The sequence below is a fragment of the Pyricularia pennisetigena genome, chromosome 5 (assembly GCF_004337985.1).
Source record: "Pyricularia pennisetigena strain Br36 chromosome 5, whole genome shotgun sequence".
Taxonomy (NCBI): Eukaryota; Fungi; Ascomycota; class Sordariomycetes; order Magnaporthales; family Pyriculariaceae; genus Pyricularia; species Pyricularia pennisetigena.
In genome coordinates, this window is record NC_043743.1 from 686057 (window position 1) to 701805 (window position 15749).

The following is a 15749-nucleotide window of genomic DNA, read 5'->3' on the forward strand; positions in this document are numbered from 1 at the left end:
GGAAGGGCGGTAGGAGGTAGGGGCAGGACTAACCAGGTAGGCAGCAGTCCCGACAAGAGACTAAAACACCACCGAGCTTCTCTAAATTTGATCGATGAGTTTGTGACGAAAACAAAGTCAAATTCTCCAGGAATTAGACTCGACCAGCCTCGTAGACTGAGATGCACTCCTTTGGCGTCTGTTAATAAGTAGTCACTGCGGCAAGTCGGTCAGACCTGAGGGAGTTGGAGGAGGACGACAAGAAAGGAGGGAGGGAAGCTCGGGGACTGAAGAGGCGGATATGGAGAAAGTAAGTGGACGTGTGAGCAGCTGATGATGGCACCGGGCTCGGCTGGAGGAGGGGCGACGGGGACTTGTGCTGTACTATCGGGCTTAACCATTGGTCAGTAGTAGACGAAAGTGGGGTGAGCGGCGGTTCAGACTGACCAGGGTACGCGGGAAGTCAAGCGGAGCTAACGCTAACAGGTTGCAGGCAGGCAGAAAGCGAGGCTACGCAATTATGCTGGCGATCTAGGTTGGCGGACTGCAGCTTCCGGCGGTCTGGTTGCGTGGGTGTGGAGGAGGAGAACCGAGGGCCCCCAGCGATGCAGATTATAGTGGGCACCACGAGGCAACTTGGGGTTATATTGTATGGAGTAATTGGCTCGAAGGGCGCGACCTTTTTCAACTTTAGCACTTTGCCATTCGCGGTAGTTGTCCAGGTAGGCAGGCAGGCAATCAACCTAGGCTGTGACTAATTAAGGTCGGCTCTGCCACTATACCATGGTTTACTGCCCCTAATCAAGAACGAGGTCTGTCATGTCCCGCTCCACACTTTAAATTTATAGATAACATGATGCAGCATGACAAGGACATCTCACAAAATCCGATTAGAAATATCTTTTCAGTCGGTTTGGAGTTTGTGTTTTCGTCCCGACACCCCGCCTCATCCGGGGGGCAATCAAAGTGGCCTTTGGCAATGACAGCCTAGTTAGTGGCGGTCTACGTACACCAAGCAAAATCGCCTCCCCCAAGCTTGTGGCGCGCACGACACCAAAAGACAAAAGAAAGAAAAGAAAAACGCCAATGCCCCTAATTCTTCCCTGCTTCGACATGACGCGCGTGATGAGGAGGGCCTAGGATCAGTAAGCGTACGGAGTTGAGGGGCAAAACGACGTGCTGGAAGGGACCAGAAACAAAAAGTTGATTGCTTTTTTATCTTGATTTCTTTTTTTTTTTTTTTTTTTGGCAACCCTTGCGTTTCCTGGGTTTCCCCAGCAAGGCTTGTGACACCAGTAGATGGACAGACAGCCATCCGGCACCCTGATCGACATGACAGTCGAAGGGGAAACAAAAAAAAAAAAAAAGGCATGAAAGTGACAGCCCCGACCTAATTTTGCAACTTTGGTCATACCTTTGTGGTGATCTCGCATAGATAACTGGATTTGAAAAAGAGAGTCCAGGTTCTAGACTCGACTCGCCTTTGAGCCCATTGAAAAACATGGGATAAACGAGTCGTCCTCATTGCCGCCTTCCTGTTTGCTATCGAATGTTTTCGTTTTGGGGGGCGGGCTACGCAGATAAGGTGCAGGGCTAAAGAATTCAAGTATGGCCGCCGCGCCCTTTTTTTTCGGCCTAATGGATGTTCCAACCATGCACAGTCGATTTCTGTCGAACAGGACCGGCGTCTACAGATCTGCCAATCGGGCTGTCGGGGGTTCTGCATGCACGTCTGTGCCTGGAAGCCACTATAGAATTGACTTTTTGTTAAAATCGATGCCAAACAGCCGTATTTCATGCTGCAGACAGACAAGCATGCTTGGCAGGATACAGTTTCGTCAGGGGTGATGGTTTTGACAACAGCCTTCAGCCCTCTTTCTTCTGTGGCTGTCCATCTCAACACCACCTTTTCTGCGAATGTGTGTAATTTGGTTCGTTATCTAAAACGAGGCATCAGAGGCAGAAAACATGGCAAAAACGGCAATCGGCACATGATATCCATGGCTACATCTCCAATATCCTCTCTAGCGCCGCCGTCAATTCTCCCTCCTCGTACCTCCTTACGCCGCCTGCATCCCTAGATGTGTCCAGCCTTCCCTTGACCTTGACGCATACGATCCCCATAGCTCCCAGGGCCGCCTCATCCACCACGGGGGCCAGTTCACCCGTTGCACTGTGCGGTTGCGCGCTCCCTTCCCCATAATCGGCCTCATAACCATCCAAATACACCAGGTGCGTGACATATCTTCTTGCATCCTTCTCCCCGCCCTCCCCCCCGGATGCGGCCTTCGTCAAGGCAATCACGAAATCCACCGCACTCATCGGATTCTCCTTGGGGCCTGTCTCCCGATCGACGGAGCTGTTCAGTATCAGGACCTTGGTGGCTGCCGCAGCGCCACCACCCGCGATCGCCGCACCGACGCCCCTGAGGATCAGGCTGGGGATGATACTCGTGTATAGGCTGCCGATGGAGTAGACCACGGCCTCGGCCCCTCGCAGCGCCGCCAGCACCTTTGGGTTGGCCACAGGCCAGATTTCGTGCCCGTAGGGATTTATGTACCAGACCCGCCCGATCCGCGCCGGCAGATCCTCCTCGTCGTCCTTGCTGAAGCTGATGTTGTGCGATCGTAGCACCGGCAGAGAGCCCGGCAGCGTCGCGTCTTCCGTGTTGAGCGCCTCGGCCGCCGCTGCGAGCCGGGCCATGGCTGCTGCGCCGGTAGGTTCGAGGCATTGTGGATGTTGCGTTGCCGCTGCTGGGCTCAGCGAATTAGTGGCGGCGGCGGCAGCAGCAGCAGCCGCCATGGAGTCGGGTACGGCTGTCGGCGCTGACGGATGCGAGATGGCGACTTGGCCTGTTAGCACCGTGCCGTCGGCGAGTGAGGCTGCGATGTGGTGAGTGAAGTTGGAGTTGATGGCCGGCAGTACCGACACCGTTGTGGGGATGCTGCATATCATGGCCAGTAGATATATTGCCGCCTCGAAAGACCCCGAGAACAATCGTGCCCTGTGTGAGTATGTCAGTATGGGCTAGACGTCCCCGTCATGAACAATAGGAGCCTCATCCCACTAGTCGCACGAGACGAATTCGTGAGGCAAGAGGCTACGGAAAAGAAAATAAGAATAAAAAAAAAAACTCGCCCTGTAAGAAACATATTTCCCACGCTAGCCTTGGAAAAGTTAAAGAGCGAGGTCGGTCGAGACCGCTTGACAACCTCAAGATTGAGCGTGTTTAGCACGGAACGAATCAGCTCCCTCTTGGGGCTTGAGATGAAGGTCCATAGGATGTGGTTTCCCTCGACGATGTCTAACCATTCCAACTTGGCCCTCCCCGGATCTGCAGACAGCCTATGTTCAAACAGTGCCCTGAGGGCCGTATTCTCCTCATTCTCTTGGTTTGGAATGAGACGTACGAGTCGACCTTGGTTTTATAATAATATAGTTAGGATTCGTTTTCCATCATCTGCACCTTCTTCAGGATGCGTAAATGACTCACTTCTTATATCGCCGACGCCTGGTAATTGACACTCGTTAGCATTTGGGCTGATGCAGTTTCACGGAACCCATCTATGAGACTTGTAGTCGGGTATGGACGACATGGCCCATGAGAGATACACAAGAGAAGAGGCAAAAATAAAACAAATAAAAGAAACTAACTCGGTCCTCCCAACACACGAATCAACTCAGACGAGCTTCCGCCATTGTCGCTGATGGGAATGACGTATGTGAGCGGGCACCCGCGCCGCTCGACGATCTTGTTGAAGACGTCCACCAGAAAATTGGCCGCCGTGCCTCCCGAGAACACCACGATGCCGTCCTTTTTGAAGTCCAGGGCGATGGGCGAGCTCAGTCCCGATTGGATCGGCTGGCCCCGAGCGTCGAGGAGTCCACTTCGGGAGGCGTACGGTACATTCATTGGGTTGCTTTTATTTTGTTTATTGCTTGTATCGAATTCGGTGGCTTTTTGCTTCTTTTTTGTCCTTGGTTGCTTGTGGTCGACGGGGCGTCCTGATTCGTCAAAAGAATGAAGGTAATTTTGTTTTGTTGCTTGTTTTGGATGTCGATTAACCCATCACTTTGCGCTCAGTTCCCTAATATTTTTTGTCGCCATTCAACGTGGCTCTGCTAGCCCATATTGTTAGCTGGGCTGTACTCATCAAACCCCCTCCTATTTGAACCCAAAGAACCAAGGTATCCAACGTGTCATCATCGTATTTTGTGCTGAGTGGAAATTGAAATTAGACATGGCCACTTGGACCAAAAAAAAGGAGACAACAAAAATCGTGTCTCGTGCATTGTCACTCACCTCCCTTTGCCCAGTCGTCGAAGGTTTTTTTTTTTTTTTTTTTTTTTTTTTTTTTTTTTTTTTTTTTTTTCAAACGCCGCATTTCTGCATGGGGGTTTTACAGGGAAACAATGTCCGAAGGACACTATCAAGTAGCATCAAGCTGTCTGTCACAACCTTGCCTGTCTTTCAGCCGACAATCTGTCAACATAATTGACAATAAACCCACATTTCATAGCTTATCTCAGCCAGGTTTTCACAACCAAAGAGACAGACTGTACCCAAACGGGAGATCAATATCAATACCCAAGATATGAATGCTATAGACACATAACACCCAGCGCCTCAAACACCTCTCGCCATTTCCTTATAGTGCCTCTCTCGTATGCACCCCCGTCTTGACTTTCATCCCCAATTACCTTTCCTTGCTAGGATCGATGTTGACAAATGAAGCAGACCAAAGACGCTCGACAACCAACACCTGCGCGAGACAAAAGTTACATATTGCAAATCCTCAAATTCCGAGAAGACGCGTGTAACCATGAGCCAAATAAAACATGAATATCCTGATGACTGATGTAGCAGCCGCCAATGCTTTGAACAAGGCGGTCCTCCAAATCGAACCGATCCCACCACAACTGGACCACCCTCTGAGTTTCGAGCAGAATCCAATCCCAGTCCGTTGGAAAGAAACTGCTGCGGAAAATATCCCCAATTTCCATCAATCCTGGTCATGGCTCGAAAGTCCATTACCTAAAGTGCCGCACCGACTGTCCTTATTCCCATCAACACTGTAGGATACAAGCATTAAAATGCAGTACCCGAAGAGCCACGGGCAATAACCAAAGAAGCCGATGTAATGCGCGTTCTTCCCAAGAAGGCGCATACCTTTCGAATGAGCACTGCAGCTGATGCCACATTCAACAGTCCCATCATCAAATACAAATTCCCTACCCAGATAAACCCGAAAGACGAGGTAACCTGCAAGTATCGATTCGGCGCGAGGAAATTTTTTTGTAAAAGAAAAAATGAATGCAGTTCAGAGAAACGCAAAGATTATGAGGATCAGGTGACAAACGGAACCGGTCAAAACTGGGATAACAGCAAGATTAAATAGGTTATATAGTACCAAAACTCTATACGGGAAGGCGCCGTTGTCCCGGGAGACAGTCATCGCGGGGCGTATCATTGAGAGTAGTACATCATGCCAGGTGCTGTTTGAGGGTAGTAGAATCCATCAGGGCTCGGCGCCATCATTCCCGGCATGCCGACCGGAACGTATGGTTGAGCGCCGTAGGGATAGTTATTGACCGCAGGAAGTTGCGAGGCGTCATAAAAGTAGAATGTACCGTTCACTTCTTGTGTGATAAGGTTGGGATTTGAGCCTGGCTGTCCGTTGGGCTGAGCAACTTCGCCCTGGGGCGCACCATGGGTCATATTTGGCATACCCATTGGCTGATGCTGCTGCTGAACACCCGGCACAAACGCGGGAGCAGTGGCTGAAGGGGGCATGCCGCCTGCGAACTGCTGTGGGGGAGGATAGTAGTAGCCCTGCTGGGGCGGCATCATATTGTAAGGCGGAGGAGCCCCGTAGTAGTTTTGATGGGGATAAGCATTCGGCTGGAAGGGAGCGGCATGGATCGCCCGCTCTGGTATCTGCGAAAGCGGCGTGCCGGTGCTGGCGTGCGGAGGATGAGAGGGACGACGATGGTGTGTATCCTGAGGCACATTCGATACTTGCACAGGTACTTGCTGGTGGAATGCCTGCTGGAACGATTGCGGCGTGTTGCCTGACAGGGTGGGCGACTCGATAGTCTCGACAGAAACCGTCTTCTGCGGCCGTGGTTGGTGCATCGGAAGTTGTGCAGACCGGCTCTCTTGGAAGTTGGGCTTCTGAGGGAGAGGGTGTGTCTGCGGCTGCGGGAGATCAGTGATAGATGCCTCTGCGCCCTGCACAGGCTGCTCTCCATTGTATTCCGGAGCTGTGGGGCCAACGTTGGTGGTGTAAGGTGCCTGGCCCTGAGGCAAGGTTTGTTGCTCAAAAGATGGAGCAGCGGGAGGCAACCGGACAACAGGTGGCCTGCCCGTGTCAATCGGCAGAGGAGGCCTGGACATGGTTGAGCCTGTGGGGGAAATGACATGGTCGCGAGCCATGTCAAAGTTTATCGACGACCGCCTGCTCATCGCGACACTAGGCGAGTATACGCTGCCGTAGTAACTGCCACCACCGCCGTAAATGCTTGTCCTTCGAGAGAAGCCACCCACCGAACCAAACACAGAACGAGGTTTCCCACGCACCCGCTGCTGCTGGTTAGGCCGCATTGCCCGGGGAATGAAAATAAACGACCTGTCCGAGGCGGGATAGACATATCGAGGCGGGTTGTGGGGGAGGGAGATCCGAACGGGCTTGTCACGACGAAGGGGGGGCCGATGGTCGGGAAGCTTTGTGTACTGCTTCACTGCCAGGCCCGTGATGATAGTAGGTTGCTTCAGAGGCGGGAAGAATACGCGGACCTGGGCGTTTCCAATATGCTTCTCGGTCGAGAGAGTGCGGTTGATCGGTTCGGTACTTGCCAGTCTACGGGGAATGACGCCATTGCCATTTGCGGGCCCCTCATTGTGCGCAACGTACTGCATGTGCCTCGGGCTTTGCATGGGCAAGTTCTCCTTGACGACGCTCTCGTGCATGTCGTGGGACCATGGTGCGCTGGTCGTGGGGTCGGCCGCATTGTTGATGTGTGCATGGGGAGCGAAAGCGAGATGGCCGCCAAATCCACCTCGACCTCGACCACCACGCCCGCCTCCGCGATTGAAGGGACGAAATCCGTTGGCAGATGGACCCGCGCCTCTGTGGTCGTGCATGAAGAAAGCGCCCCTGTTGGGTACGAACGCAGGATCCTCGTCCCTCTTTTTCCTGTATTCATCATGCTCGCGACGGCGACGCTCGAAGGGGGCTTCGACGCTGGCGGTAGGAGTCAATTTTACATTCGAGGCCGAAGCCGAGCTGACAACTATGGGCGCTGCAGTCTTTGTGGGGGACTCTTGGTGGAGATCATCGAAGTTGATTTCCTCAACCGGAGCAGCGGAATCTGCAAGAGACAGCCCGTTCAGCATGATCTCGGTATCAGTCATGACAGTCTTGGTGGCCTTTTTGGAATCCTCGGAATTTTTCCCACGTCCGGCCCGGTTGATGCCATTTGTCGTTGTCTTGCGGCTGTCCGCTGTAGGGGATGCGTCATCGACATTGCTGGTATCGCTATCGTTGGCGGCGTCGTGATCATCGCTGGCCAGAGACCCTTCGGTCAGCGAGTCGTCGTCTAGGATGTCGACATCGTCCTCGCCCTCGTCCTCGAGACGGCGACGCTGGCCTGCAAGCCTCCTTCGGCGGGGAGCAGCAGCCATGATGGGCAAGTCGGTCGGATGATACCTTGGTTGGGCGGACCAAGGTCGATGGTTGGGTTTTGCAACCTAATCGCGGAAGCGGCGCGGAGCTATGGATCTTCTGCCGAGCTTTTCAGATCATAAGCTCATCCGGTAATGTTAAGCACGTTGACTGGATTTGCGGTTCGCCGACGAGGGCAAATGGTCGACCGCCCTGCGGTTCCAGGAAGGATGGGTGCAGAACGGGGGAGGAAAGAAAGAAAGCAACGTAAAAACAAAAGAATAAAATAAAAATAAAATAAAAATAAGCCGCGGGATTGACAAGACAACGATCAATCAATACAACTGAGGGTCAGAATTATAGAAAAAAAAAAAAAAAAAGAAGGCAGGGCGGCGATTGCGGAGCCCAGCGACCCTTGGAATGAAGGGGGAAACAAAGCGGAAGCCAGACTAACGAAAGCCTTGCTTGAACTCAGCTGCAACAGCGCGAGTTTGCGATTGTCGATGGAGTGCTCGTCGACTCGAGGAACAGCGAGGACGTTGTGGTGGTGGTGGCGAGTGGATTTTTTTTTGTGATGGGATGGACAGCTTGGGTTGGACTCGGGAATCTTGGAGCCAGCCAAAATGGGGTCCGCTATTGGGGGTGGTGGCCGACCGGGCAGTTGGCGGCGGTTACTCCAGTCACGGCACGCATTGTTCAACCTCACATTTCGCATTTGCTTGCATGGAATTTTATATCTTGTACGCAATGCGCCTTCTTTGGATTTTTTTTATCATTATTTTCTTGTATTTGATTGTTTCTGTGGCAGGTGTCAGCCACGAACTGTTCAAAAATTGATGAATTTAGGCACTTGTTTTTGTTATTTACATCACAGATGACTTTGTGGCACGAATACTAGACTAGACTAGACTAAAAAGCTGTACCCAAAAAACCCCCAGACATGTTTCTTTGAACTCTATGTAGTTACCTTAGCATGACAAGCATGAGTGCTCTCTGACCCCCAAACCATTCTGGACTCCTGGAGCTGGAGCCTCACCCGCAGAGCACACAGTACAGAGGATGGGGTTAGACTGTACGTAGAACAGTCCAGACACTCTGGAGTTTGCATGGGACGGACATCAAAAACTGGGTCCAGCCAGGCTTCGATCCAATTGGCAAAGCTTTCTCATGAGGGTAACAAATCAATGCGCAACACGACTGCCCAACCAATATTGACTCGGTATTTATTATCTTACCTACCTCCAAAAAATTATTTGTGAGCGCCTCTGCTAAATTGACAAGGGCCCTTCAACGTTCGAGCGGAAACAAGCACCAGTTGATTGGGGGCTGAGTTCTGGTGTTTCTTTCCAGTCATCCATGCAATCATGGTGATCAGGTACCAACCTAATATCTTCCCGTCTGAGGTACTTGCTTGTATGGGGATATGTTCTACTTCGTATGCAAAATGTTAGTGCTACTTACTGTAGTTTGTCAACCCAACTCAAAGCCGCCAACAAAAATCACAAGCGACCAACAACACGAACTTTGCCAGCAAACGACCCACGCACAACCTTGTCTAACCCACGTGAAATTTCGATCATACCGGCTCGTCAACCTTGATTGGTACCTAGACTATTTCCCGGCCTAATGTTCACCTGCTGGCTGGACGATGTTGGAAACTCACTAAATATAACTTCAGTCTTACATCACACACCGAGATTAACCATTTTCATGTCAGGCAAATATGCTGAGGACCGTGCGATAAGCTTGTCTTTTTTTCTCTTCTTGGGGATCGAATTAACTGAAACTGCACTGCAGCCTAGCGTCCATTCAAAAAAAGATTATATCCTCAGAAAGAGGTCCCTCTTTGGTACATCGTACTAATCCTTTTTTTAGCTGCTCCTGGAAATGCACCCAAAGCGCTGGTGCCCAAAGTCCCAGATCTATCCCGTGTTGTTATCCTGTTAGCAATCCGAAATAGCAAAATGTACCGCGCCACCAGCCATTCTTGGACTTACCGCATAGACTGATCTCAGGAAAGCAACGCCAAGGACATCAAACTCATTACTGCCCCTCGACTGAACAACCCCAAAGAACATGTTGTCGTTGGCCGGAGAAAACATGTACTCCGATGTTGCAACGCTAAATTCCGTCTCTCCTACTGCCACGCGCAGCTCCGGCATGCCTTGCGTCTTGGCACTGCCAGGAATCAACCATCCCTGGTGTGGCCTGCTGTACTTGGCGCCCTCGATTTTCTTGTAAAAGGCGTCACAGGCCTCGTCGCTGAGGAGGATGAGGGGCGTGGAGCTGTCGGCAACCGCCATGTTGCCGGAGCGCGACATTCTATCGCCGCCGATGGTCGTGCTAGCCGACGGAAACATCCACATGCCCTTGCCGCTATCCACAGTCGCCCAGGAGATCTCGCCTTGCATCATGTCCTCATCCACGTATCCAAAAGTGCAGAACGACCCGTCTTGCTTGCCTCCCCCGCTTGGGCCGCACAAGGCTGTCGTAAAGAACTGCGAATCCTCGGGCAAGATCTTTGCCTCGGCCATCCTGGCCACGAATGATGTCTGTGGGTCGTTCACGCCGTTTCTCTGGACATACCTGGTCTGCGGGATCGAGAGGCCTAGAGTGCCGTCGGCCACCATCCTCTCGGTAGACGTGCCACCAACGACCTTCCCCAGTCCCACAAGCTGGTCCGGAACCTCCAGGCCGCCTACCGCCACAGTGTCCGTGCCGACCTCGCCGGAGATGGAGCTGCCATCGGGTCGCTTCATGACCCAGGTTTTGTCACTTTGGCAACTGAAAGACGCCGATTTCCATGCGTCAAAGTTGGTCCGGTTGACGCCGCGGCTGGCACCCGAAGAGAAGACCTGTTAGAGTGAGAAACACATGATCAGAATCGCCTGTGGATGTCGCTTATTCACCACCGGAGTTGCGAGTTCAATTGTACCCAAATATCTGAAGAGCCCGTATCCAGCTGCAACTCGAGCTTTTGCGCCGGACTACCGATCTTCACCTCGCAGAGGTACAGCGACTCATTCTGGATATCGTCGGCAGTGACTTGTCCACCGTAGCCACCTTCAACCTCACTCTTGCGCGCCAGGACCTTTTCCATGTGAGCGCGTCCACCGAGCGCGACCGTCGACCCGGCCATGCCACGTTGGAACATCCTGTTGATGTATCCATAGGGCCCTGGCTGGGTCGGCTGGAAGCCGTATCGGGCCATGAGGTTGACATAGGATTTGGTCCCGCTTGGCTTGTACCTTTCGTTGTACTTGATGGGGACCTTGCAGAGGCCCATCTCCTCCTTGACTGATGGTTGTGTTTGTGAGATCGAACCCATTATGAAGATGTAAACTATTGCGTTGGTTAATGCAGGCCGTGGCGTGTTTAGTTGGAAACAGCTTCCACCGAAAGTTCGTTTGACAGAGATGGATAGGCAGGCTTGTGATTATAAAAGCCACCGTTTTGTACGCCTTTGATAATCTCGGCTGTCATATAGCTGCACTAGCGCACCGGCCACATGTGACGTATAGACAAGCTGGGATGTTGTTTTGCAATCACCTAAACTTCAAGCTCCAAACAGCCCGTGCAAAAAAAAGCGCCTTGCGCTGCAGGCTAGAAACAGGGGCGGGCAGTCACTGCAGTCTTTTTTTACCGTCACCGCTGTGCGTTCAGTTGGCAGGTGACGAAAAACTCAACCGAGGAAGAATATGGATTTGGACCCAATGTTGGGATCAGTGTACATGTAAGTTTGACAGTTTTGAGCAGACTTATACGTGATGATAGCTTGTCGGTTGAGCAGTCGGTGAATTTTGTTGATCCGCTGCGCCCAAACAGACTAGAGGGAAAAGACCCCGACGCCCAAAAGGTTCAGGGCTAACAAAGGTGGCGAAACGGGAGGACCCGGCGACATGCAGGGCGGGAACGCAATTTCCTGTCAGAACGGCTTTCAATGTCATGTATGATGTCGGACAGATATGGTATCCAGCCGGTTGTACTGTTTGCCCCTTGAATTGGCTATCACCTAGCTCACTTGGCCAGTGTTACCTTTCCAAAGTTGAAGCCGCGAACACCATTACTTATCCAACATTCTTCCCCCTCGACCAGAGACGAGGCTTTCACAGGTTCTTCGACGCAAAGCCTTCTGCGAAGTTGTGTTAGCAACAACCGAATCATGTTGCAGCATAGATCTGAGAAAGCACGAGCAGGAAACATCCGACAAAGCGAGCACAAAAATTCAAACAAAAGTTTGGGTCGACAAACCTCTCAAGCGCCCACCTTCTCGTAGTGCCATCCTGTCCGCCGCTCTGTTCTCGACTAAACCGAGTCGGCACAGGAGGAGTGACCCATCGACCATTTTTCCAAAAGTAGGGTGTCACCAAGCTACCTTCCATGATGCTGCCGTCGCTAGTATTGACAAGAAGAACTTCGGCGGTGTCTGTAGCCCCAATTCCCATCCTCTGTCTGGCGGAATTGTACATCTCACGCCTTGTCGTCTTATAGTGGGTGTACTCGGACGGAGGAGTCTGATCCAGATCCACGAAGATCCGGTAAGTCGGGGATTTGGCCACGCCGCCGCCATCGTGAGCTTCCTGACCAGGCGGCGGTAGTGACGGTGGGAACAAGTTGGACAGGGACTGCTCTGGAACCCGACCGGCCTCGTGCCCGAATTTCCCGGCTTTGGAGAGAGTCACCTTGACTCGGAGTGGATGGTCGCCTATTTCAGGTAGGCCAAGGATGAAATCCTCGAGGCGCGCAAGACCTGCATCGCCATCGATTGCTGCTATGGCATCTGTCCATCCAAAGTAGGTGGCTGCTCTTAGCATGCGGTCGCGGTGGTAGTCCAGCATGTATAGAGGTGATGACTTGGAGGCATTCCATCCCTCGATTCGGGCGCTAGAGACCCCTGACAGCTTAGGGTCGTAGCGAAGAGAAGTGAACAGTTCAAAGTCGGGCTCAGTCATTTTGACGGTTACTTCAACCAGGTTGTGACTGTTGAGAGGTAGAACAATAGTTTTTTTTTTTTTTTTTTTTTTTTTTTTTTCCAAATCTTCTCCCAGTTGATGATGCACCTCACCTGCGCTATATACTTGCAATGAAAGGAGTCATTATCGCATCTCCATTTTTAAGACAATACTCGCCGCATTGCTCAAGTTGGAATTGTCCCGACTCCTTGCTCCGACATCGCCGAAAATGTTCACAATTCGCGGTTCGACTGCGAATTAATTGCTGTAGTGGTCCGTGCCACTAATTCTAATTCTAGGTACGTCAGTTTGCGCCGCCGTGAAAAAAGGGCCCCAATTTTATGCCCTGCTATTATTCTGGAGCTCTTGATTAGCTGACGAAAGCCAATCAGCGGATTTTTTTCCCCTTGGCTTGATTCGGTCATTGACGTGGATAGCTGCTGGTTCGACTGCATGAAATTTTGAGGACGGTTCGAGCTACTACCAACTACGACGGCACCTGGTTTTTTTTACTCCTTATCAAACCACCACTCATTGCTTGGTCAAAGTAACCATCCGACGCATCCTCGTTCCACTACGAGGCTTCCTTTAATTGTTTTGTTTATCCACCCACAAGTGTTTTTCTGTCATTATTTTCACCTACTTAATTAGTTTCTCAAGGGCCGCCAGCACAGCCTACTACAGAAAACATGTCGAGCCAATTTCCTCCGATTCCTCCCATCAAGCCTACGCCGGTCGTCGCAATTCCCTCGGAACCTGGGTTGTGGGACAGGATATCAACATGGGCGTCCGAGAACAAGACTGCCGTCTACACGATCGCGGGCGTGTCGGTTCTGGTGACGGGAGCTGGAATTTACTACATAAATAGCGGTTCTGTATGTCGTGAAGCTACTCGGGCTACCGGCGCATCCGTGTGCCCGAGCTTTATATGCAACTTTTTCAAACTTACTCGTTCACTAACCATCTGCGAATCAACAGAGCTCCAAGGGCGACTCGTCGAGACCAAGCAAAAAGGAGCGAAGGAAGCGCAAGGAGGCCGAGAAGAAGGCATCTGCCGAAAAGGATGCACAACCCGCCCAAACCGGTTCATCAGCACCGCAAGCCGCATCCGTCTCTGCGAGCGATGAGGATCTGTTGGATATAAGTGAGGCCGATATCGAAGCATTGTCACCCGATGAGCGCAAGGCTCGCGCCGTCAAGCTCAAGGAGGCTGGAAACAAGTCTTACGGCGCACGCGACTATCCGCGGGCCATCGAGCTCTACACCAAGGCCATCCTCTGCAAGCCAGACCCAGTGTACTACTCTAACCGTGCTGCCTGCTACAGCGCGCAGAAGGAATGGGAAAAGGTCGTCGAGGACACCACGGCCGCGATCAACCTGGACCCCGACTATGTCAAGGCCCTGAACCGTCGCGCAGCTGCATACGAGAACATGGACAAGTACAGCGAGTCCCTGCTTGACTACACCGCCAGCTGCATCATCGACGGTTTCAGGAACGACTCTAGCGCCCAGGCCGTCGAGCGGCTGCTGAAGAAGTTCGCCGAGTCCAAGGCCCGCGAGATCATGGGTTCCAAGGAGCCGAAGCTGCCCAGCCCAACCTTTATCGGCAACTACCTCCAGAGCTTCCGGGCAAAGCCCCGTCCTGCTGGTCTTGAGGACACGGTCGACCTGCCCGAAGACTCTGGTAAGGGCCAGCTGCAGCGCGGTCTTGCCGAGCTTGAGAAAAAGACTGGCGACCGGTACGAGGCTGCAGCTGAGGCTTTCGACAAGGCGCTTCAGCTTGGTGATCTCGGAGAGTACGAGGCTCTTGCATACAACATGCGTGGAACCTTCAAGTGCCTGCGTGGTAAGCACGAGGAGGCGCTCCAGGACCTGACCAAGTGTGTTGAGCTCGACCCGTCCATGACGCAGGGCTACATTAAGCGGGCGAGCATGTACCTCGAGCTTGGTAAGTCAATAATATATATGTGCAACTTCCATGGTCTATTGAAAAGGTATTGACCCTCAATGTAGGCAAGACGCAGGAGGCACAGGCCGATTTCGAGACAGCAGCAACCCAGAACCCCGAAGATCCCGACATCTACTACCACCGTGCGCAACTGCACTTTATCCAGGGCGAGTTCCCCGAGGCCGCCAAGGACTACCAAAAGTCGATCGACCTGGACCGCGACTTTATCTTTTCGCACATCCAGCTCGGCGTCACGCAGTACAAGATGGGCTCGATCGCTTCCTCGATGGCGACGTTCCGCCGCTGCGTCAAGAACTTTGAAAAGGTCCCGGAGGTCTACAACTACTTTGGCGAGCTCCTCATGGACCAGAACCGCTTCCCCGACGCCGTCGAGAAGTTCGACACTGCCATCGAGCTGGAGAAGTCAGCGAGACCGACCGACATGAACGTGTTGCCCTTGATCAACAAGGCTCTTGCTCTCTTCCAGTGGAAGCAGGACTTTGGTGAGGCCGAGAAGCTTTGCGAGAAGGCTCTGATCAGTAAGTTGAAATATTTCTCTCAGCTACCAGCTGACACGCCATGAAACCCCGAGTCTTTTTGCTAACCCGTTGTTACAACAGTCGACCCCGAGTGCGACATTGCCGTCGCCACCATGGCTCAGCTCCAGCTCCAGCAGGGCAAAGTCACTGAGGCCCTCAAGCAGTTCGAGCGTGCCGCGGAGCTGGCCAGGACCGAGGGAGAGCTTGTCAACGCTCTGTCGTACGCCGAGGCGACGAGAACTCAGATCACGGTGCAGGAGAAGTACCCCAAGCTCGCCGCTCGCCTGCAGGGCATGGGGCCGGCTGGTGCCATGGGTCGATGAAGAGGTGTTGGGGAAAGAAAAAAAGAAAGAGAGACAAAAAGAAAAAAAAAAGAATAAAAGAGGAGAATTCATAGCCTCTATCTTTTGTCGCGAGGTGCGCGACTTTGTATGTTGATCAAGGGGTATTTGTGTGTACGAGGGTTATATTTTTTGTAAAACTGTTTATGGTTACCGGGCGGTTGTGGACGTCGCAGCCATGCCCACGCATCCCTTCAAAAAGCATCGAGGCGGATGGGTTTGCTTTCCTTTTTATCTTCATCACGGGGCAAGGGAGGGTTCTACTTTTCTTTGTTTCTTGATCATCAGCTACAAATATGGTAGCAAGCCATTTGCTAGTGCTTGTT

The 15749-nt window shown here is 52.3% G+C and overlaps 5 protein-coding genes across 5 annotated transcripts; 1 reads left to right on the top strand and 4 right to left on the bottom strand.

Moving 5' to 3' along the window:
• Positions 1 to 1983: 1983 nt before the first annotated feature.
• Positions 1984 to 3892, bottom strand: PpBr36_08157 (uncharacterized protein; the record flags this gene model as incomplete). Its single annotated transcript, XM_029895289.1, has 4 exons — positions 1984 to 2983; positions 3130 to 3397; positions 3473 to 3519; positions 3630 to 3892. The coding sequence occupies 4 exons, from the start codon at positions 3890 to 3892 to the stop codon at positions 1984 to 1986; spliced, it is 1578 nt and encodes a 525-aa protein (XP_029747308.1).
• A 1554-nt stretch (positions 3893 to 5446) lies between these two features.
• Positions 5447 to 7663, bottom strand: PpBr36_08158 (uncharacterized protein; the record flags this gene model as incomplete). Its single annotated transcript, XM_029895290.1, has 1 exon — positions 5447 to 7663. The coding sequence occupies one exon, from the start codon at positions 7661 to 7663 to the stop codon at positions 5447 to 5449; it is 2217 nt and encodes a 738-aa protein (XP_029746945.1).
• A 1851-nt stretch (positions 7664 to 9514) lies between these two features.
• Positions 9515 to 10971, bottom strand: PpBr36_08159 (uncharacterized protein; the record flags this gene model as incomplete). The annotated part of the gene is made up of 3 exons (XM_029895291.1): positions 9515 to 9565; positions 9641 to 10498; positions 10579 to 10971. 3 exons carry the CDS (start codon positions 10969 to 10971, stop codon positions 9515 to 9517), a joined length of 1302 nt encoding a protein of 433 aa, XP_029746946.1.
• A 689-nt stretch (positions 10972 to 11660) lies between these two features.
• On the bottom strand, positions 11661 to 12595 carry PpBr36_08160 (uncharacterized protein; the record flags this gene model as incomplete). The annotated part of the gene is made up of 2 exons (XM_029895292.1): positions 11661 to 11775; positions 11895 to 12595. 2 exons carry the CDS (start codon positions 12593 to 12595, stop codon positions 11661 to 11663), a joined length of 816 nt encoding a protein of 271 aa, XP_029747562.1.
• A 689-nt stretch (positions 12596 to 13284) lies between these two features.
• Positions 13285 to 15405, top strand: PpBr36_08161 (uncharacterized protein; the record flags this gene model as incomplete). The annotated part of the gene is made up of 4 exons (XM_029895293.1): positions 13285 to 13470; positions 13574 to 14543; positions 14609 to 15082; positions 15164 to 15405. 4 exons carry the CDS (start codon positions 13285 to 13287, stop codon positions 15403 to 15405), a joined length of 1872 nt encoding a protein of 623 aa, XP_029747561.1.
• Positions 15406 to 15749: the final 344 nt, after the last annotated feature.